Genomic DNA, 23,590 nt, shown 5'->3' with positions numbered 1-23,590 from the left:
TATCTTGATTGTAAAAGTACTTACTTCCTATCTGAATAACAGTTTATACTTCCTATCCAATTTGTTTCATGCTTCCTCCTCTTCTCATTCCATTACTTCAGGACATACATATCATTTTCCATATCCTCCTCCTTCTCAATCTCCCTTTTTTCCATGCCATCTGTTTCTATTCTATCAGGTTCACCCCCTACCCATTGTCCCCTCTTCTTTCCAAGTTACTCATCTTCCCTCCTCTTCCATGCTGCCACTCCCACCAGTGCTGGCCAAACTCATCCCTCAGATGCTGTCATCATTTCTCCCACTTGCCTACTGCCATTACTATCCCATTGGTCTTCTCTACATTGCTAACCTCACCTCCGGTGCCATTTGCTTCATTCCAGTGTCATCTTCCATACAATATACCTGATCCCTGTGCTATTCTCCTCTCACCACCTTTTTAAATTCTGTTTCCCATTCTCATGTTGCCTTCTCATGCGATTTCCCCAAAATCATGCTGTCCTCCCTCCCATGCCCCTTTCCTCTTGTTCTGCATTTCTCAGCTGCTTCCCCGTGTTTCTCCTCTTGTTTCATGGATGCATAGACATTAACAGCACAAAATAAGGCCATTCAGCCAGTGTATTTGCACTGGTCAACAAAGATTTGACTATACCAATCCCATTTTCCAACTCAGCCCATAGCCCTGCAGGCCATGGCAACACAAGTGAATATCTATGTATTGCTTAAGTATTACAAGTTTCTGACTCAACCACTCTTTCAGGCAATTTCAGAGTTCCAGACTCTGTCTACTTTCTGTGTGGAAGCATTTCTTCTCAACTCTGCCCTTAGCTTTCCATCTCTTACCTTAAATCGATACCCCTAGTTTTTGACTACTCGACTATTGGAAAACGTGCCTTCCTTTCCACCCTATTCATGTCCTCCTCATCTGATCCATCAGTTTCTGTCTCAACATTTGCTGCTCCAAGGTAAACAACACTAATCCTCATGCTCAGACCTTCCAGCACCCTAGTGAATTTCCTCTCTAGTACAATCACATCCTTTCTGTAATGCAGGAACCAGAACCGCACACAGTACTCCAGTTCTGCTTAAACCACATTTTATACAGTTCCAGCATAAAATTTCTGATCTTGTATTCCGCGCCTCAGCTAATAAAGGCAAATATCCCATATGCCTTCTTAACCACCTTAGCATCTAGCCCAGTTACCTTCAGGGACCTGTGGATATGTACGCCAAGGTCCCTCTGATCTTCTGGACTTCCATGCTCCTACCATTCATAGTCTAATCCTTTACCTTGTTAGTCTTCCACAAGTACATTATCTCACACTTTTTAATGGGATTAGTATAGTCAGATCTTTGTTGACCAGTGCAAATACACTGGCTGAATGGCCTTATTTTGTGCTGAATTCCATTTGCTAGAGTTCTGCCCGCCTGATCAGTCCATTCCTATCCTCCTGCAGTTTATGGCTATTCTCTTCACTGTTTTCCACGCTAACAATTTTCATGTCATCCTTGAATTTCTTGATAATACCGCTACATTTAAATTTAAATTGTTGACATACATCAAAAGCAGCAAAGGTGCCAGTCTTGAGCCCCCCATCACCTTCTGCTTCCTGCCTCTCACCCAATTTAAATCTACCATGCCACTTTGCGTTGGATCCCATGTGCTCTTACTTTCTTGACCAGCCTGTCATGAAAGATTCAATCAAAGACCTTGGTAAGGATTATGAAGACGACATCAAATACATTACACTGTCCTTACACATTGACATTTCCCTTCTCCCTAAGCTGTTTGGACTGAACTAAAATAGAAACAAAATTTTTATTACTGAATCTGATGTATTCTTATTTTAGTGTCCTTGTAACAATTTCTTAACTCTACTACAGAAACTATTGAGAATAAACAACCCTCTCTAGTATCAAAGGAAATTATATTAGGTCAAGTTAAATATCCTACCTAAACTAATATTTATAGAATAAATCCAGAACTTCAACATTATTATGCAAATACTTACTTTTACTACAAAAATAAATTACTTTAGTATAGGATAGCCAATAAATCAACTAATTTATATAAAAAACAGACATTGCTGGAAAATCTCAGCAGCTTTGGAAGTACCTGTGCACAGAAGTCAGAGTTAATGTTTCAGGTCCAGTGACCCTTCTTCAGAACTAATTTTCATAGTCTGTGCACCTATTCCAGAATGTTGGGAGACTGGATATATAAGTTGAAAATGTGTTGCTGGTTAAAGCACAGCAGGTCAGGCAGCATCCAAGGAATAGGAAATTCGACGTTTCGGGCATAAGCCCTTCATCAGGAAACTGGATGTATAACTCAAGATGCATGTCAGGACTCTGCAACAGTACCAACATGCTGATCTCCATAGAATTTGTACAGGAATTTTGGATATCTGATGGAAAATTCCTCTGCTCTGTGGAATTCTCTAACTAAGTTAGAATTGGATACTTTGGACAGTTCCATGAGACTAACTTGGATAGTTATCTAGGATATGTTAAAATAGAATAGAACCTCGCCGAACTTCTAACTAATGATAGAATTGACCTACTTACTCATACTGACTTCCTGATGTCTTTTTTGACCCCATGTCAAACTTCTTGACCAAACCTGACAATCTCCTCACCACCCTCCAACATCCCAAATGCATCTAATCCTTTCTGACACTCTGACAAACCCACCAAACATTCAGCCTGCTATTCTCCTGACCTGATCTGACTGACCCTGACCAACTTTCCATGACAATATCCAACTACATTCGCTCCTGGACGCATAACTAGACTCACTGAGCAGACATGATTATCCTCAACCACCCCACCTGACTAGTCCCTGATTTGGCTCCTTTTCTGGACTTGACCAGACTGTCTCCTGACTCTCACCACTTTCTCATCTCACCAAAATGCCACCCTATTCACTTAACATCTCCCCCAACTGCTATCCCACCATCTTACCCAGTCATTCTTTCATCACTCACCCATTCACTGACATGCACAAGGGACATTTAAAGTTCCATACTGCAACTAAACCATCAAAAAGAGGGTCTTTGTTTTGTCATCCCCCCACTCCCCAAACTCTATTACAGTAAAATGGAACTTTCTGAGGAGTGCTCTGCTCTGCATTTCTGGAGAAGACATGTTTGGAAGATCTAGCAAGAAATGCTGAGAAACATCGACTCAGAGAAAAGTTTGAGCAGCATTCTGATTAAGATTGCTGCTGTTTGGAAGGGCATGGTTTCTAAGGTGAGAAAAGTATTTAACCTGATAATACTCTGCATTTATACCATTACATTTTAAATAGCAATGAATGTGCTACCACATTATATAATATCTGGAGATAACAGCACCTCCACAATTGCTCATTCTCAAAATTACTACAGGGTGGATAAGGATTTGCAATCTTCTGTTGAAATTAAAGCTAACTAGCATTCAATTAACTGTAGAGATTGGAAAGGTATTAACTGGTTCTGTATTAAATGTACTTCAAGAAAGAAGTGCTCAAATTAGATGCACATGTATCACAGCCACACATATTGAATATGCTAATAACAAATATCATCACTGTCTATCATCCTTAAAAGCAAGTTAACTCATCAAATTTATATAATAAGCAGAGGAGAATGAAACATTAGAACAAAACCCCGCTTGCTGTATGACAAGGGTTAAAGCATCACTTTATTAGTGATGGGTTTTAATCTTTATCTAGTAAATGGAGCAAATGGCTATTACAGGCTCAAAAAAATATCATTCTGAAGAGGCCAGTGAAATCTATAATGTTTCCAATAGAAACAAAATTCCTCCACAAGGTTATAAGATGAAAGTAAAAAGGAATCACTTTTTAATTTCAGGTTTTACAATTATAAGATTTATAGATTATTATATTTTGGGGGATTGTGGCTTTAAATTTAAGGTAAATAAAGGAGGATATCAAATGACCTGTTCTGAAATCTACCTCACAACTTGAGTGATTTGATTGTTAGAGATCAAGGGGAAATTTAGAACTGTTTTTGCTGGGATGGTAGTGTAACGTATTTACTATTGGAGATAATGTTTGCAATGAGTAGACTTTAGGTCTCCCAAAATACCAGGAAGATGTAAAAGCTACAGAGTTGTAACACTTGTGCCATAAATTGTTTAGATCTGAGATGAAAATGAATTGGGACCAAAGTTGCTAATTAGCAATTCAACATGGATACACGATTATTATGTTGCACATTGCCACAGGGAAAAGGGCAGAGGGAGCTATTATTGAGATTACAAGTTTCCCTACATGTCAATCAATAACAGAGCATGGTCAGGGGACATCAATCATTGGAACAAGTTTTACTACTGATGTTTGATTAAGGAACTCTCCAAAAATAGATAGTACTTGGCAAAGTGGGAATATGGAAACCCGAAGGAAACTGGCAGCAACTCTGGATTGTTTTTGGAAAGACTAACTCAATAAAAAGTATGAATTGTTTGTACTTTAAGGCATCAATTGCCCAAAAAATGTTTAGCTCGTCATGCTTTTAGCTATTTATTACAGTAAGAGTATATTAAAATGTGAGATCTTTCAGTTATCAACTAAAAATTATCAGAAGTCATATGTCTGTATGAGGATTATAACACATTGTCAATTATTACAATTCCAAACCCATTTCATTTGAAAAATAATTTTCAAGCTATGAGTACCTTTGTACACATGGTATTATGAGAGAAGAAAAAAAAGCAATAAACTATTTTTGACATATGATGGATGAATCAATGTTTGCTTTCTATCTTGATAGACTGAACCATAAAAATTGCTAGACAATACCAATAATAATCATTACTTGTCTTCCACCCATGAATCTCAATTACATATTTCAAGATAGCTTAAGTTATTTAAACTATTACATCTCAGCACATCCACATTGTGAACAATTGAGTCCTACAGACTGGGGAAGACCACAGGTATGTCCTGAGTTAAAAGATCTCAGCTGGTCAGGTGAGAGTCAGGAAGGGAAATGGGGGGAGAGTGGTGATGATGATGGCTGGATAAAGTTTCTTGCTGCTGATTGCTATCCATATTTAGTTGTGATTAAAAATGTGAACAGAGTCGTGTTTAACTGTGGTGAACATTTTCCCTATGGTTTGAGGTATAGTTCATCTGTGATGTTGTTGATGGTCAAAGATGGAGATAGATGTAGTGCACCAGAAATCTATAAAACTGAGTTAACCAGAATCACTCATAAAGAATTCGGTGTTATTGAACTATAACCAACTAACATGTCAATGTCACTAACATAAGAGATGGGACTGATGTGAAAAAAGACCAAATTTCAGTTAGCTTTTATTTACATGAAGACGATGCTCCAATGCATATTATTTAGTGTTTATTCTTCAAATAAACAAGTGGCATATTAAGTATTTATCATTGGCTCAACCACTACTTCTAATGTATAGTTCTGCCTGATGATGACTGAAGCTTGTTAATGTCACTTTTCCAATGGATGAATTATTGAGCTTTATTTTCAAAGCAAGTGAATAAAGAGAGCATGTTCTCTGTCAGTTCTAATGCTGGGTAAGCGAGGGTTCTGGACTAGTACTGACAATAAGAAAACAAAATGGAGCTTAACATCCTTTGCTTGTTGGTGTGATTTTTAATGACCAGATAGCCTGATACGTTTACTGATGAAATTTGAAGTGAGTGGCATAGAAGCTGCTAGAGTTTGTTCATAACTTTAATTCTAAAGTTTTTTTAATAAAAAACCTTGCAATAAAATAGTTTTATTGTAGGAATGTGCATTCTTAACAATGCAATACACAATGCACATTTCCTGATTTATGCTGCATTGCTGGGTGCATGACTGAATACAGCTGAATATCACAATACCATAAAAACTGTACTATAAACAAGAGAAATAAAGGAAAATTACAGGTTTAAATAATTGCTTCTAATAGATGAAGGCTTAATACATGTATTCCTCCATCCACTATTTTGGCAAAGCTGTTAATCCATTTAATAGTGGAAGGACAAATGCTATGGAGATATATTCAGCACTTATCTACTATTATGACCAACAGTAAGTTCTAGCCCAATGAGTGTTAATTCACAGAAAATCTGACTACATAAATGAGGAGCTCATTTTGTGCCAGCGTGGTGATTCTGTGATGCTGATTTAAAAAAAAAGAACTTAAAAATACAGAACATCTGCCATATGATGTAATTGGCAGAAGATTCAGGAACATGATAACAACATGTCAATAATAATTATAGAACAATCAGCAACTCAAAAGTAATGAGTCCACTATGAAATTCGTTTAATAAAATGATATAAATGGATTAGGGCTAGGAGCCAGGTGGTGGCTGGTTTTTCACATTAAGTGCAAATTGTTTTGAATCTGGAGTTCCAAGGGACCTGAAAAGTGCTTGCTTCAATTTTTATTTAAATAAACCACACATGATTCTAAGTATGAAATACAGGGTTATAATCAATATGAAATGCAGGTATAATAACTCTACATCAGCAGAATTTGGCTTGAAATTATTTATCCTTTACTACTGTCCTAGGAGTGAAGAGCTAACTTCCCAGTGAGTGTGCAGGAATGAGTCCTGGAGATTTAGGTTGAGGGGAACCGCCATTCGAAAGCTGGGCTGCTACATAAAGTATGATGTTACGGATGGACGCAAAATTTGTGTCAGCTTGAGCCGTTGAGAACGCACATCACTTAAACCAATCACAGAGCAGGATTGGTTGGCATTACGACAAAACCTGCAGCCCAGATTGTCCCATCCATTGGGACTGAAGGAAGCTGCTGGCGAGCAATCAGTTACTGTGGGCAAATGAAATAAATCATAATTAATGATTACTGTGTTAATAATAATATGATAATGACCAAATAAAAATAGTATTCACAACCAATTAAACCTGGGATTATGCTAAGATGTTCTTTCGAATTAACATCAACTTGTCACCATCCAGGACAAAATAGCCCACTTAATTGGCACCACATCCACAAGCACAAACTCCTTTCACCACCAACGCTCAATAGCAGCAGTGTGTACAATCTACAAGATGCACTGCAGAAATTCATCAAAGATTCTTTGGCAGCACCTTCCAAACACATGACTTCCACCTTGAAGGGCAAGGGCAGCAGATACATGAGAACACCACTACTTGCAAGTTCCCCTCTAAGCCGCTCACCATCTAATTGGAAATATATCAACATTCCTTCACTGTTGCTGGGTCAAGATTCTGTAATTCCCTCTTGAAGGGCATTGTGGGTCTTCCTACAGCATGTAGAGTAGAGTGGTTCAGGAAGACAGCTCACTACCACCATCTCAGGGCAACTGAGTATGGACAATACATGCTAGCCAACCAGTGAATATTAAAAAAATCAAAGTTCACGCTTAAAGATGTTCTTATCAATGTCTATACCATCATTAGTAAGGGCAATTATGAATTGGGGGGGTCTTTTTATTCTTTCACAGGTAATGGTGTCATTGGATAGGTCAGCATATATTGTGTATCCCTAATTGGCCTTGAATGGGCATTAAATTCTGCTCTAGCAAATGACGTCTCCTTGCAATGTAAGAATATAAAACAAAAGCACAACCAGTCGTAATTATTCACAAGTAGGTGGTGGCGAGAATTGCCTTAACAGGATAATTAAAATGTTACAGTGAAGGTGTTAACATACATGTGGCTTTTAAGAAATACCTCGTGAACTCATTGAATTTACAAGCTGTTGATCCGCAGATGCAGGTAATGATGATGCCGGCAATCTATTGGACATGCTCATACGGTTTAATAAGTGCATGTGATTGGTAGCACCTGAACGAGATCCTTCAGGCTGATACATAGTTAAGCTCAATCTTTGGTCTGTTGTTCCACGGCCATACAGAATGTGTTTGTCTTCCTGGACTTCCAGCTGATAGTCACAAAAGTTGACCAGTGCCTCAACTTGCTCACGCAGAGGTGGAGTTTTATATCTCCTCTGTGCCAAGTGAAAGATGGCCTCCATAAATGCTTGAAAACACATACCTTATAAAGTACAGCACAATAAAATATTAGATATTCCATGTTATATTTTAATATTCTTCAAAACATCACTGAAATTGCATTATATATGAAGTGTAATATATTGGAACCCCATTTATGAACACTGAAGTTCATGGAAATTGAAGTTCAGATCACATAAATCAAATGGAATTGAGGTTTTTTTGTCCAATAACTTACTATCTTTATGCGCTAGTAGTCAATTTTCTGGGTCGAGAATTCAGCAAGAATTGAGGCTGTACCTCTAGGAAACCTGCAGGAAGTGGTTGTATAGGAATGGGGAACTGGTTACGTTCTGGATATGAGGTCAATGGAGGATTTAACCTGCTAGCAATATTCCCAATGTAATTTTCAAAATGGAAAATGAGTCTTCCTTGCAATTCAAGGAAATATTATTAACTAATACAGAGAAAAGAGAGCTAAAAAAGCCCCATCATTTTAGCTCAAAACAAAAATAGAGGTTGCTGGAAAAGCTCAGCACCTCTGTAGAGAAATCAGAGTAAACGTTTCAGGTCTGTGCCCCTTCCTTAGAACTGTTTTTGTTTCTGACTTACAGCATCCACAGTTCTTTCGGTTATTATTTTAGCCAAAGTGGAAGTAGACCTTTCATCATCTGGAATTGAGTTCCCACTGTATGTGAAATTAAATGAATGTATGACAATAAGGAAGCAGCTTACCCTGATTCCTCACAAACTAAACTCTTCGTCCTGCAACTTGGAAATTGATATATAGATCACCACGTGGAGAATGTAGAAAAATGATGAAAACAAAACGTGAAACGTAACATGAAGGCATATTTGCTCTATGTATTTTAGGTAATGAAACCATAAATGTACTAAACAGGTTATGAATTTATCATGAGGAGAGCATTCCTCATACCTTATAAACAGGAAGATAATCATTGTTTCAGGAGAAGTCTCTGATGTCAGTCTATAACATCAAATTGTGAACAAAATGGACTCTTGAATTTCAAATTCCATCACCAGATTTTAATAGTTGAGAGTGTGGTGCTGGAAAAGTGCAGCAGATCAAGCAGCATTTGAGGAGTGGGAGATTTGGCATTTTGGGCATAAGCTCTTCTTGCGGAATGATGAAGGGCTTATGCCCGAAAAATCAATTCTCTTGCTCCTTGGAAGCTTCCTGACCTGCTCTGGTTTTCTAGCACCACACTCTCGACTCTGATCTCCAGCATCTGCAGTCCTCACTTTCTTTTACCTGACTTTAATACCTTAGCTGTCCAGGGACTGAAACCATTTTAAAAAGAATAAACATTGTCAAAACAGTGTTAGCATTCAGCTGACTGCACAGAATAGCCAAATATTGTGAAACTGAAATGGAATAAATAAATTCACAGAATCATTACAACGTAAAAGGAGGCTACTTGGCCCATCATGCCTGCACCAACTCTTCAAATGAACATCACTACTGAGTGCCAATCTCCTGCCTTTTCTATCCCTCCACAACATTACTATCCAAAAAACTTCAACTGAACCTACTACACTGCTTGGAAATGTCTCCACTATATTTCCAAGCAGTGCATTCTATACCTTAATAATTCACTGTGTGAAAAAGTTTCATCCCACATCACCCTTGCTTCGTCTACACATCACTTTAAATCCATGTCCTCTTGTTCTTGTGTCTTTTACAAGTAGCTTCACTCTACACATTTGGTCAAGGCCTCTCATGATTTTGAAGACTTCCATCCGATCTCCTCTCAGCCTTCTCTCCAGGGAAAATAGTTTCAACTTCTTCCCTTTATCCTCATGAATTTCCTCAGACCTGGAACCATTTTAAGATATCATTTTGCACTCTCTCCAATGCATTTGTATCTTTCCTATAATATGGTGCCTACAACTGTACACAATACTCTAGCTGAGACCTAATAAGTGCCTTGTACAAGTTCAGAGTCATCTCCTTGCTCTTGTACTCAATACCCCGAATAATAAAGCTGAAAGCACTATGAAAGTAACATTTTTTTATGAAAAGACACTGAAACTAGTCCACCCAGTCAGTTGTGGAAAATATATTATCTATTTAGATTTACATCTGTGTGATGTTTCACATATTAGAGATGAAAGACATCACCTGCAATTATCAAACTGGGATCCAATGAACTGAGACACGGAATTACACAAATGGTCTGTCCTTAAGGGAGCTGTTTGGAAGGATTGGGAGGTAGACTGGTGACTGGAATTAGTTTAATAAAGTGGTCTCTCTTGGCCTCTCAAAAGGGGAAGTGTCCGTGACAGAACTGATTAAAACAAAACAATAGAACACCGAGAACACGAAGGGCAACTGAAATATTCACCGCTGCAGAGGATATAAGAAATCAATTAAACATCGGGGTCTTGGTTAAATCTCAAAGACACTGTCAGGATTGTAAGTTGTATATTCCTTTCATTTCCCTTTTCTACTGGACACTTGCTCTTTTTAACTTTGTATCTGTATGTTTTTGGTGTCACAACTATTATTTTTCTTTGGCTTAGCAGATAATAATATTGTTCTTTCTTTTCGTTAAGATGGAGTAGAGGGGCTTAGCCCTGGGCTCTGCTCCTGCCATCTTTACTTCTCTTTTTAAATTTTTACTTTTGTTGTTTTTCTTTTTTTCTTATTTTGTTTTCTTTTAAGCTTGGAGAATGGCAGATGAAGGAGCAGGCCTCTGGTGGCAGCACTGGACACAGCTGCATCCCAGCTTAGGACCTCCTGGTGACTGAAGAACAGGTCCCAGGGTAGCACCCCGAAGCAGACTTGCAAGCTAGGCCAAGGCTCCAGTCTTCCAGTATTGCGGTTTTGACTCAGCGTGGAGATCTTCTTCACCTCTGGTGTCCAGGTATTCCAGTGGTCCAGCAGGCAGTCTTGTCCAGTACTGGTGGTCTCGGTCTGGCATGGTGGTCTTCTTTGGTGGAGGCTTCCAACTCAGTTTTCCAGCAGCCCAGTGTGGTAGTCTCATCCCAGTTGGATCTTCAGGGTATTCCATCGTTCCCTGAGTGGCTTTCCCTGACACCAGGTGCCTGTTAACTGAACTGTGATGAACTTTATCTTACTTTTAAGATGTAGGCATTTTATGGTGGGGTGACTTAAAAAACTTTTTGCTGTATTTTTCATATAAAAGTATTGTGACAATACGTTTCTATTCTATTCTCAAGAAAAGTTTGTAATGGCTCATTACTGATACAACAGACATAGAGGAATTACATTTTGATTAGAGCCAAGGTGTAGGCTTGTGCTAAAAACAACAAAGAATCTTGCTGTAGTCAAGTGTGGAGATTGAAAAGATAGGAACAGATTCACACATCCTCACCTTGTCAAACCAAACAACACAGTGTAAAACAACAAATGCTGGAGATCACAGCAGGTCAGGCATCCATGGAGAGAAAGCCAGTAAACATTTCAAGTCCAAATTGGGGTTGATGTGCTGGGGGAGAAAGAATGTTGATAGTTCAGATCTTTTGTTCTGTGAGAATGGCAGAACAAAATGTGTGTCTAACTGCCAGACGAGAAAGAACAGAGTCCCATTGGGGTGGGGGGAATGGAGTGAGAGTGACAAAGCAAAGCTAAAAGAAATGGAAGGAATGGGTTCACAATTTGAAGCTGTTGAAACTGCCTAGTTTGAAGATGGTATGTTGTTCCTACAGTTTGCACAGTGATTCATTGGAGCATTGCAGCATGTATAGGACTGCCCTTTGTTGTTTCTAAGCTTTACCATATAGATTCCACTTCATCAACAGATATCCTTCCATACTATTAGATTAATGTCCTTTTTGACCGGCAACACTCCCCCATCTCCTCTCCCTCCTTGTCTGTCCTACTTAAAAACTGAACATCTCTGGATAATCTGTTCCCACCCCTGGTCACCCTGCAGCCAGATCTCTGTAATTCCAACTACACCATTACTATTTATATCTATTTGCGTGACTAGTTCACCATCTTTATTGCAACTGTTCTGCGCAATTAACTCAAGGCCATAAGACTTATCTATTCAAGGCATCATGGGCAGAGCCTGGAAGTTATTCATGAGAGCACTCAGTTTGCGTTCCGCAAGGATCAATCACATTCTGACCTCATTACAATCTTGGTTCAAATCTAGTTAGGACAGATCAATTCTGGAGGTAAGGTAAGACTATCCTTGACATCAACGTTACATTTAACTGAGCGTGGTATTAGGGAGCTCTAGCATAAACATATCAATGAGCATCAGGAGCAAAACTCTCTGTTGGTTGGAATCATGTCTGGCAAAAAGGAAGGTCACTTTTGTTGTCGAAGGTCAGTAACCTCAGCTCCAGGATATTTGTGCAGAGGTTCCTCAGCCCAACCATCTTAGCTGCTTCATTGATAACCTTATCTCCATCATAATATCCAAGTGGGGATGTTTTCCGATGACAATGTTCAACATTAATCATGACTGCTCAGATACGGTAGCAGTCCCATGTACAAATGCAGTAAGACCAGGTCAACATCCAAATTTGGGTTGATAAGTAACATTCACACTACACAAGTGTCAGTAATGACTATTTCCAACAAGAGAGAATTTGACCACTGCCCACTGATATTTAATAACATTATCATTGCTGAAAACACAAATTGAATTGGATTAAAATTAGAATATCCTTTACTGTCATATGTACTCAAGTTCAGAAATACAGGAGTACAATGAAATATTTTACAATGTTGCCTCTTATGGCAATATCTTAGGTACAAATACCTAGGTACAAACCTTAGATACAAAAGAGAAATTTTAAAAAGTAGTTGCATGACTTTACATTGTTTACAGAATAAGTTAGAAATGAGACATAGTTAAAGTCTGACATAGTCTGGCTTTACAGTCAGATAAACAAATTACAAATAAACATTTGTGGGCGGCACGGTGGCACAGTGGTTAGCACTGCTGCCTCACAGCGCCTGAGACCCGGGTTCAATTCCCGACTCAGGCGACTGACTCCTGAGACCCGGGTTCAATTCCCGACTCAGGCGACTGACTGTGTGGAGTTTGCACATTCTCCCCCTGTCTGCGTGGGTTTCCTCCGGGTGCTCCGGTTTCCTCCCACAGTCCAAAGATGTGCGGGTCAGGCTGGACTATCTGCTGGCATCAGGTGAATTGGCCATGCTAAATTGCCCGTAGTGTTAGGTAGGGGGTAAATGTAGGGGTATGGGTGGGTTGCGCTTCGGCGGGTCGGTGTGGACTTGTTGGGCCGAAGGGCCTGTTTCCACACTGTAAGTAATTTAATCTAATCTAATTACACTGCAGTAATTCAGCGCAGGGGGTTCTACATGTGGTTTGGTCACCTGCACCACACCCCAATTCAACAAATGTCCCTGTTCCAAGCTTTCAGTCCGCTCCACACTGGCTCTCAGCTTCTCCAGGACTCGCTTTCTCACACCGGCCTCCAGCTGGAATTTGCTCCCCATGCTGGCCTCTGCCTGGGACTTGCTCCTCCCGCCAGCCACTACTCGGACTGCTTCCTTGCGCAAGCTGCTGCTCCAGGCCTATTTGCCCTGCGCGAGTCACTGCTCCAGGTCTGTTTGCCATACACGGGTCGCTGCTCCAGGTCTGGTTGTCCTGCACGGTCAGTGCTCCAGGTCTGGTTGCCCTGCGTGAGTCACTGCTCCAGGATTGTTTGTCCTGCATGAGTTGCAGCTCCAGGTCTGTTTGCCCTGCGCGGGTAACTGCTCCAGATGTGTTTGTCCTGCACAGGTCACTGCTCCAGGTCTGTTTGCCATGCGCGGGTTGCTGCTCCAGGTCTGTTTGTCCTGCACAGGTCATTGCTCCAGGTCTGTTTGCCATGCGCGGGTTGCTGCTCCAGGTCTGTTTGTCCTGCACGGGTCATTGCTCCAGATCTGTTTGCCATGCACGGTTCGCCGCTCAAGGTCTGTTTGCCCTGCGCAGGTTGCTGCTCCAGGTCTGTTTGTCCTGCATGGGTCGCTGTTCCAGGTCTGGTTGCTCTACGCAGGTAGCCACTCCAGGTCTGTTGCCCCCACTCCAGCCTCTGCTCCAGGACTGTATCCTCATGCTCTGGGTCTGCTTTCCCACACCAGTGTCCACGCTGGAGCTCCCCAGCTCCTCCACTCTCCAAATGCTGAAAGGAGAAGCAAAAAAGGCAGAAAAAATAGAAAAAGAACAGGTGGAGCAGAGGAGCTCTGGCTGGACTATCTGCTGGCATCTTGCACTAAAATAGAGAACTACGACTGCAGGTGAAAGGCTAGGAATAATACAGTGAGTAACTCTCATCCTGACTCCCCAAAGTCTATCCACAATCTACAAGGCATAAATCCGGATTCTGTTGGAATACCCAACACTTCCCTGGATGAATGCAGCTCCAACTTAAGAAGCCTGAAAACTTCCGTGACAAGGTAGCCTGCTTGATTGGCACCATATCCGTAAACATTCACCCCGTTCCACAACCAATGCATTATAATAGCAGTGTGTACCATCTACTATATACAAAAATTCACCAAAGCTCCCTTTAGACATCACCTTCTAAACCCACGACCACTGCCATCTAAAGGGACAAGAGCAGTAGATATAAGGGAATGCAACCACCTTCAAGTTCCCCTCCAAGTCACTCACTATCCATACTTGGAAATATATTCAATTCTTTCAGTTTTGTTGGGTTAAAATCCTGGAACTCTCTCACTACCAGTACCATCGGTCTACCTACACTAAATTGACTGCAGTAGTTCAAAATGACAGCAGATCAGCATCTTCCAAGGGCAAGCAGGGATAGGCAATAAATACTCGCCCAGCTAGAGAAATCTACGTCTCATGAATAATTAAATAAAAACGAAGCTGAAAGCTTCGCATCTTTGATCCAAATTCAACTGCGCAATAATGAAACAAAATAGCTGCTGCCACATGTACAGCAGGCACAGTAAGTAACTGGTTTTCTTTTGGGAAGCAGAGTCTAATTCTTTGAATATGAAGTCCTGCTAGGGACAACTGCATTAATAATAAATCCGCTGATTCAGTAATGCTACTCATCAGGTGTGAAATTGCAATTCATTGGCAAGTAATTTTTTTTATCAGAATGAATATTAAAATTTATGGCCTCAACTAGTCATGGCTATTACATAGTTTGCATTAATTGCCTCTTGCCATGCCAGATAAGCAAATTAATTCAGGCATTAATAATACCATAAGACATAGGAGCATAAATTAGGCAATTTAGCCCATCAAATATACTCTGCCATTCAATTAGATTAGATTACTTACAGTGTGGAAACAGGCACTTCGGCCCAACAAGTCCACACCGACCCGCCGAAGCGCAACCCACCCATACCCCACATTTATCCCTTACCTAACACTACGGGCAATTTAGCATGGCCAATTCACCTGACCCGCACATCTTTGGACTGTGGGAGGAAACTGGAGCACCTGGAGGAAACCCACGCAGACACGGGGTGAACGTGCAAACTCCACACAGTCGCCTGAATCGGGAATTGAACCCGGGTCTCAGGCGCTGTGAGGCAGCAGTTTCACAATTCCATTCTCTAGCTTTCTCCCCATAACCCTTGATCTTCTCAGTCTTAAATATACTCAATGACCTGGCCTCCACAGCCTTCTGTGGCAGTGAATTCCGTGGATTCACCACTCTCTGGCTGAAGAAGTTTCTCCTTATCTCTGTTCTAAAAGCTCTTCCTTTTACTCGAGGGCTATGCCCTTGGGACCTAGTTTCTTCTATCAATAGAAACATCTTCCCAAAATCTACTCAAGTCCAGGCTATTCAATATTCTGTACATTTCAATTAGATCCCCCCTCAACCTTCTAAACTCCGAGTATAAACCCAGAGTCCTCAAATATTCCTCGTGCTAGCCTTTAGTTCCAAGGACCATTCTCGTGAACCTCCTCTGAACACGCTCCATGGCCAATACATCCTTCATGAGATATGGGGCCCAAAACTGTGATCTGACCAGAACTTTACAGAGCCTCAGAAGTACCTCCCTGCTATTATATTCAAGTCCTCTCAAAATAAACACCACCATTGCATTTGCTGTCCTAACTATTGACTCAGCCTGCAAGTTTATCTTGAGAGAATCCTGGAATAAAACTCCCAAGTCTCTGTATGCTTCATACTTCTGAATTTTCTCCCCATTAGTAAATAGTCCACACCTCTATTCTTCCTACCAAAGTGCATGACCTCATATTTTCCCATATTGTACTCCAGCTGACACTTCTTTGCCCACTCTCCTAGCCTGTCAAAATCCTTCTACAGTCTCCCCACCTCCTCATTGCTACCTGCCCCTCCACCTAGGTTTGTTTTATCTGCAAACTTAGTCAGAATGTCTTCAGGACCTTCAGCTCGATTGTTAACATATAAAGTGAAAAGTTGTGGTCCAACATTGAGCCTTGCTGAACACAACTTGCCAACGTCTGCCATCCTGAATCTTTTATCTTCACTGTCTAACTTCTGCCCGACAGTTAAGTTTCCATCCATGCTAGCACTTGCCTCTGACACCATAGGACCTTATCTTACTCATTAGCCTCCTGTGCGGCACCTTGTCAAAGGCCTTCATGAAGTCCAGGTAGTTAATACTCATTGGCTCTCCTTGGTTTAACCTGCTTGTTACTTGCGATTTGGAGCACAGGTTGTAAGTTCACTCGCTGATCTGGTAGATTTGTTCTCAGGTGTTTTGCAATCATACTAGGTAACATCATCAGTGAGCCTCTGGTGAAGTGCCGGTGTTATGTCCCGTTAGCTATTTATCTGTGTTGGTCTGTTGTGGTGGGTGATATCACTTCTGGTTCTTTTTCTGAGAGTTTGGTAAATGGATTCCAAATTGATATGTTTGTTAGTCGGGTTCTGGTTTGAATGCTAGGCCTCTAGGAATTCCCGCGCGTGTCTTTGTTTAGCCTGTCCCACAATGGATGTATTGTCCCAGTCGAACTGGTGTCCCTCTTCATCTGTGTGTACGGATACTAGTGTTAGTTGGTCATGTCTTTTGGTGGCATGTTGATGCACATACATTCTGGTGGCTAGTCCTGCATATCTGTCCAATGTAATGTTTGTTGCAGTCCTTTTGTATATGATGTTCGTTCTGCTGGTTGTTGGTACGGGGTCCTTTAAATTAATCAGGAGCTCTTTCAGTGTGGTGGTAAGATTGTGGGCTACCATGATAGCTAGGGGCCAGAGTAGTCTGGTCGTGATCTCTGAGATTTCTTTAATGTTTGGCAGGGTGGCTAGTGTTTCTGGGCGTGTTGTGTCTTCTTGTTTAGATCTGTTGTGTAGGAATCAGCGCTCTGTGCTCATCAGGTACCATTGTTCCTTAATACGTTGTACAGGTGTTTTTCCTCGGCTTCTCTTTGTTCCTGGATGCTGGAGTGTGTGTGGCTTGTTTAAATAATGTCCTGATGCAGCTCTGTTTGTGAGTGTTGGGATGATCGCTCCTGTAGTTGAATATCTGGTAGGTGTGTACGGCTTTCCTATAAACGCTGGTCTGCAGCTCTCCATTGGCTTTGCGTTCTACCGTGACAAATTGGAAGGTGGATTCTGTTGTTGTTCACTTCCTCTTTGGTGAACTTTATACCAGTAAGGATGTCGTTTATGTGTTTGTGGATTTCTCCTGACTTGTTGCTACAGGAGCAAATCATTCCAACACCCACAAATGGGGTTGTATCACGACATTATTTAAACGAGCCACAACACACTCCAGCACCCTGGAGCTAAGAGAAACTGAGGAAAAACATCTGTACAACATATTAAGGAACAATAGGTACCTGATAAGTGCAGGCGAAAGTGAGGACTGCAGATGCTTGAGATTAGAGTCAAGATTAGAGTGGTGCAGGACTCCTGCCCGAAATGTCGATTTTCCTGGTCCTTGAATGCTGCCTGACCTGCTGTGCTTTTCTAGCACCACTACAATCTTGACCCGATAAGTGCAGTCAACTGATTCCTTCACAACAGACCTAAACAAGAAAACACAACACACCTAGAAACACTAGCCACCCTGTCATACTTTAAAGAAATCTCAGAGATCACGACCAGACTACTCCGGCCCCTAGGCATCATGGTAGCCCACAAACTTACCACCACACTGAAAGAGCTCCTTATTAATTTAAAAGACCCCATACCAACAACCAATAGAACAAACATCATTTACAAAATACCTTGCAAGGACTGCAACAAACATTATATTGGACAGACGGGCAGGAAACTAGAATACACGAGCACCAACATGCCACCAAAAGACATGACCAACTAAGACTAGTATCCAAACACATAGACAAAGAGGGACACCAGTTCGACTAGGACAATACATCCATCCTGGGACAGACTAAACAAAGACATGCACGGGAATTCCTGGAGGCCTGGCATTCAAATTGGAACTCCATTAACAAATATATCAATTTGGAACCCATTTACCAATCTCTCAGAAAAAGAAATGATATAACCCACCACAACAGACCAACAGATAAATAGCAAGCAGGGCAGAACATCAGCGTTTCATAGCAGGATCACTGATGATGTTACCTAGCATGGTGATGAAATATCTGATAACAAATCTACCAGCTCAGAGAGCAAACGTACAACCTGCTCATTACTTCCTCAAAGAATTCTAACAGATTTGTCAGGCATGACCTCCCCTTGATAACACCATGCTGTCTTTAACATAGAAGTCTCACCCAAGTTTGTTATTTCTGCATCACATTTCATACCTCATACTGCAAGAAAACGCTACGGACTTGCCACGTTCGCACGGTGATCTGTAAATATGCACGGTCATGGTTTGTTCTATTCAAGGGTAGCTATTAAAATAGATCAATACCAATATTTTATTCTCCTAATGCATCATTATAACTTTGGGTTTGCAATATGCATCTGGATAAAGTTACATTTCACAGGGATCTTTATCATTGCCTGACATTGACCTCTTTATGAAACCCTGATGTGCCACAGTATAGCACAATGCTCCAGAATGATTGAAGTGAAGGTTCAATTGTACCATTACTGATGTGCTGTTCTATTTCCAACATTCCCTACAGATTATTGGCTTATTCTGTTGAGGTAGAACTCCATTTCATTCTCATTACTTGTAGTTTTGGTGCAGGTGATAACAATAATGCAGGAAAGAACCATTACATTTGTGTCAGCAAGCCTAGCAAGAACAGCTAGGGTGCTGCTACTCTACAGGGAAAAGCAGCAGTTGAAGAGCTCCCATGTCGGTGAAGGAGCCTGAACAGATCCTGGATTTAGTGATCTCATTGTTATTTTCTATAGATTTCATAAACTGGCTAAAGATGCCCTGGGTCATCATCACTGAACAATGTTATCTGCTGGAACAGAATTTTCCCTTGGAAGGGATGAATGGCCATCCCAACCTGGCCACTGTCAAGTTAAAGCTGCTCTGAGGTTTTGTGTGGGAGGCTCACTTCAAAGGGTAATTGGGAACTTGTGTGGTATTTCCCAATCCTTAATCCAAAAATGTATATGGGATGTCATTCATACCACTATTTCCGGATTACAATAGACAATAAGTGCAGGAGTAGGCCATTTTGCCCTTCGAGCCTGTACCACCATTCAAGATGATCATGGCCTCTGGGGCAGAGCATTCCACACAGCCACCACTCTCTGGGTGAAGAAGTTTCTCCTCATCTCTGTCCTAAATGATCTACCCTGTATTTTTAAGCTGTCTCCTCTGGTTCAGCACTCACCCATCAGCGGAAACATGTTTCCTGCCTCCAGAGTGTCCAATCCTTTAATAATCTTATATGTCTCAATCAGATCCCTTCTCAGTCTTCTAAACTCAAGGGTATACAAACCCAGTCGCTCCAGTCTTTCAGCGTAAGGTAGTCCCTCCATTCCAGGAATTGACCTCGTGCACCTACGCTGCACTCCCTCAATAACCACAATGTCTTTCCTCAAATTTGGAGACCAGAACTGCACACAGTACTCCAGGTGTGGTCTCACCAGAGCCCTGTATAGCTGCAGAAGAACCTCTTCGCTTCTATACTCAATCCCTGTGGTTATGAAGGCCAGCATGCTATTAGCCTTCTTCACTACCTGCTGTACCTGCATGCTTACCTTCATTGACTGGTGCACAAGAACACCCAGATCTTTTTGTACTGCCCCTTTACCTAAATTGATTCCATTTAGGAAGTAAATTTTCACAACAGAGAGTGGTAGGAGCTGGGCGGAAGAAAAGTCGGAGCGCAAAGCCGGTCGGGAAGATAAGTGATTGTTATTTAAGAATTTACCTCGACGCCAACGGTCTTTTCGCAGCACAGACCGGTGGGAGTTGGGCGGAAGTAAAGTCGGAGCGCAAAACCGTTCGGGAAAGTAAGTGATTGTTATTTGAGTGTGTGTGTTCTAGACCCCAGCTCCTACAAAGTAGGGCCCCCTCTATCCTAAATTAAATGTCCACAGACTTGCCCCAAAAAGAGGGTCCAAGGAAGTTCCTGTGGATTGAAGAGTGAGGCTTTAGCTCAGGAGTCTTTGACAAGGAGATTGAGTGAAGTGATTACGCCACAGTTGAAGAGGTTGAAGACATGACTGCCAAGCTGGTTCAGTGTGCCTGTTATAGGGGATTTAGCTAGTTGTAATGGGGATTTCAACATGCAGGTAGACTGGGAGAATCAGGATGGTACTGGACCTCAAGAAAGAGACTTTATGGAGTGCCTCCGAGATGGATTCTTAGAACAGCAGGTGCTGGAGCCTACCATGGGAGAAGGCAATTCTGGATCTGATATTGTGCAACAAACCAGAATTGATCAGGGACCTCGAAGTGAAGGAGCCATTGGGAAGTAGTGACCATAATACAATAAGCTTCAATCTGTAATTTGAGAGGGAGAGGGTACAATCGGAAGTGACAAGATTTCTGTTGAATAAAGGGAACTATGGAGCTATTAGGGAGGAGCTGGCCAAAGTCCAATGGTGCAGTACCTTAGCAGGGATGACAATGGAGGAACAATGGCGGATATTTCTGTGTATAATGCAGAAGATGCAGATCAGTTCTAGGAGGAGGCATGGGATGCCGTGGCTGACGAGGGAAGTTAAGAAAAATTTAAAGTGAAAAGAGAAAAGAGAAAAAGTATAACATAGCAAAGATAAGTGGGAAAAAGGAAGACTGGGAAGTTTTTAAAAGAACAATAGAGGATTACTAAGAAGGAAATACACAGAGAAAAAATGAGGTACGAAGGTAAACTGGCCAAAAATATAAAGGAGGATAGTAAAAGCTTTTTTAGGTATGTGAAAGGCAAAAAAATGGTTAAGACTAAAATTGGGCCCTTGAAGACAGAAACAGGGGAATATATCACGGGGAACAAAGAAATGGCAGAAGAATTGAATTGTTACTTCAGATCTGTGTTCACTGGGGAAGACACAAGCAATCTCCCTGAGGTAACAGTGGCTGAAGGACCTGCACTTAAGGAAATTTATATTTGCCAGGAATTGGTGTTGGAGAGACTGTTAGGTCCGAAGGTTGATAAGTCCCTGGGGCCTGATGGTCTACATCCCAGGGTACTGAAGGAGGTGGCTCGAGAAATCGTGGATGCGTTGGTGATTATTTTCCAGAGTTCAATAGATTCGGGATCAGTTCCTGCGGATTGGAGGGTGGCTAATGTTGTACCGCTTTTTAAGAAAGGTGGGAGAGAGAAAGTCTGGTTGAAGATTTGGACTGACAGCCAGACTACTGCGACCCTTAGGACTCATAACAGCACACAAGCCAACTTCCACACTCAGACAACAACTCACTAGAACAAAGGACCCAATAGCCAGCACGAGCCAAACTAACGTAGTTTACAAAATACCATGCAAGGACTGCACAAAACACTATATAGGACAAACAGGAAGACAGCTAACAATCCGCATCCATGAACATCAGCTAGCCACAAAACGACACGACCAGCTATCCCTAGTAGCCATACACTCAGACAACCAGGAACATGAATTTGACTGGGAAAACACTACCATCATAGGACAAGCCAGACAGAGAACAGCCAGGGAATTCCTAGAAGCATGGCATTCATTCACAAACTCCATTAACAGACACATGGACCTGGACCCCATATACAAACCACTACAGCTGAAACTGACACCCGGAAGCGGCAAGAACATCCATCAACAGACACATGGACCTGGACCCCATATACAAACTACTACAGCTGAAACTGACACCCAGAAGTGGCAAGAACAAACCACTATAAATACCGGAAGAAACATCAAAGCAGCGCTTCACAGGAGGCTCCAATAGCACTGATGATGTTCCCTAGCCAGGGAACGAAACGTTTGCAGCAAAAACTTCCAGCTCGGCGAACAGAACCACAACAATGGGAGAGAGAAAGCAGGAAACTACAGACCAGTTAGTCTGACCTCAGTGGGGGGGGGGGGGGGAAGTTGCTGGAGTTTGTTATAAAGAATGAAATTATGACACATCTGGATAGTAGTAACAGGATAGGTCGGAGTCAGCATGGATTTATGAAGGGGAAATAATGCTTGACTAATCTTCTGGAATTTTTTGAGGATGTAACTCTGAAGATGGACGAGGGAAATCCAGTAGATGTCGTGTACCTGGACTTTCAGAAAACTTTTGATAAAGTCCCACATAGGAGGTTAGTGAGCAAAATTAGGGCGTATGGTACTGAGGGCAAAGTACTAACTTGGATTGAAAGCTGGTTGACTGATAGGAAACAAAGAGTAGGGATAAACGTCTCCATTTCAGAATGGCAGACAGTGACCAGTGGGGTACCGCAGGGATCAGTGCTGAGACCGCAGCTTTTTACAATATATGTTAATGATATAGAAGATGGTATTAGTAATAACAATAGCAAATTTGCTGATGATACTAAGCTGGGTGGCAGGGTGAAATGTGAGGAGGACGTTAGGAGATTACAGGGTGACCTGGACAGGTTAGGTGAGTGGTCAGATGCATGGCAGATGCAGTTTAATATGGATAAATGTATGGTTATCCACTTTGGTGGCAAGAACAGGAAGGCAGATTACACCAGTTTATATCCACCTCCTGTGATGAAGAAGATCAAGCAGTTCAGGAGGTTGGATTCTCTAACATTGCTATGTTCCCCCAGGTACAGTGTGCTTTAGCCTGCACCCTGTTGCTTTGAAAATGCCCCACCATGTACCTAACGATGTCTCTGGAGAAAAGGCTTCTATTCCATCAACGTTCAGCTTATCTGTGACCATTGGTACCAGATTTTGGAGGTGTGCATCAGATATCCTGGATGCAGCCATGATGTACCAGAAAATTCACAGGTTTTTAGGTTATTGAACGGTACAGAGATGGCTTCAAGGAGACAAGGGCTATTACCTTCAAACATGGCTGATGGCATTCAATGATGCCTTTACATAATCCTCAGATTTAAAAAGAAGTCCATGCTTTAACCAGGGCCATAGATAAGCAAAAGATGAGGTTTTGATGCCTAGAATTGGGCTCTTGCGGTTTTGCACTTTAGCTGCGACTTCCAGCATCATTGTGGTATGCTGTTGTCTTCACAACTGGAACCAATAAAAGGGGGATGTTCTGAATGCAGAGAAAATAGGGGATCAGCAGCAATTTTCTGAAGATGAGCCTCTGGACATCTACTAAGCAAGTATGATACAGCTATGCACCATGGA

General features: G+C 41.6%; 1 protein-coding gene across 4 annotated transcripts in view; it reads right to left on the bottom strand.

Moving 5' to 3' along the window:
- The window catches only part of ttll11 (tubulin tyrosine ligase-like family, member 11), a 228,592-nt gene that overhangs the window by 3,111 nt on the left and 201,891 nt on the right, over positions 1-23,590 (bottom strand). For 2 of the 4 annotated variants that reach the window (XM_060841448.1, XM_060841450.1), the window contains 2 exons: positions 7,692-8,015; positions 5,751-6,804 (listed from right to left, as the gene is read on the bottom strand). In XM_060841448.1, the coding sequence (XP_060697431.1) occupies positions 6,629-6,804; positions 7,692-8,015 (500 nt within the window). In that variant the 3' untranslated portion in view covers positions 5,751-6,628. Of the gene's footprint in view, positions 1-5,750; positions 6,805-7,691; positions 8,016-23,590 lie in introns of those variants that run through there. The other 2 variants (XR_009645820.1, XM_060841449.1) reach the window with 1 other exon arrangement.

This window comes from Hemiscyllium ocellatum, chromosome 21 (assembly GCF_020745735.1).
Source record: "Hemiscyllium ocellatum isolate sHemOce1 chromosome 21, sHemOce1.pat.X.cur, whole genome shotgun sequence".
NCBI classification, from domain to species: domain Eukaryota; kingdom Metazoa; phylum Chordata; class Chondrichthyes; order Orectolobiformes; family Hemiscylliidae; genus Hemiscyllium; species Hemiscyllium ocellatum.
Note: the sequence above shows the minus strand (reverse complement) of the source record. Positions and strands in the feature narration are given on the sequence as shown.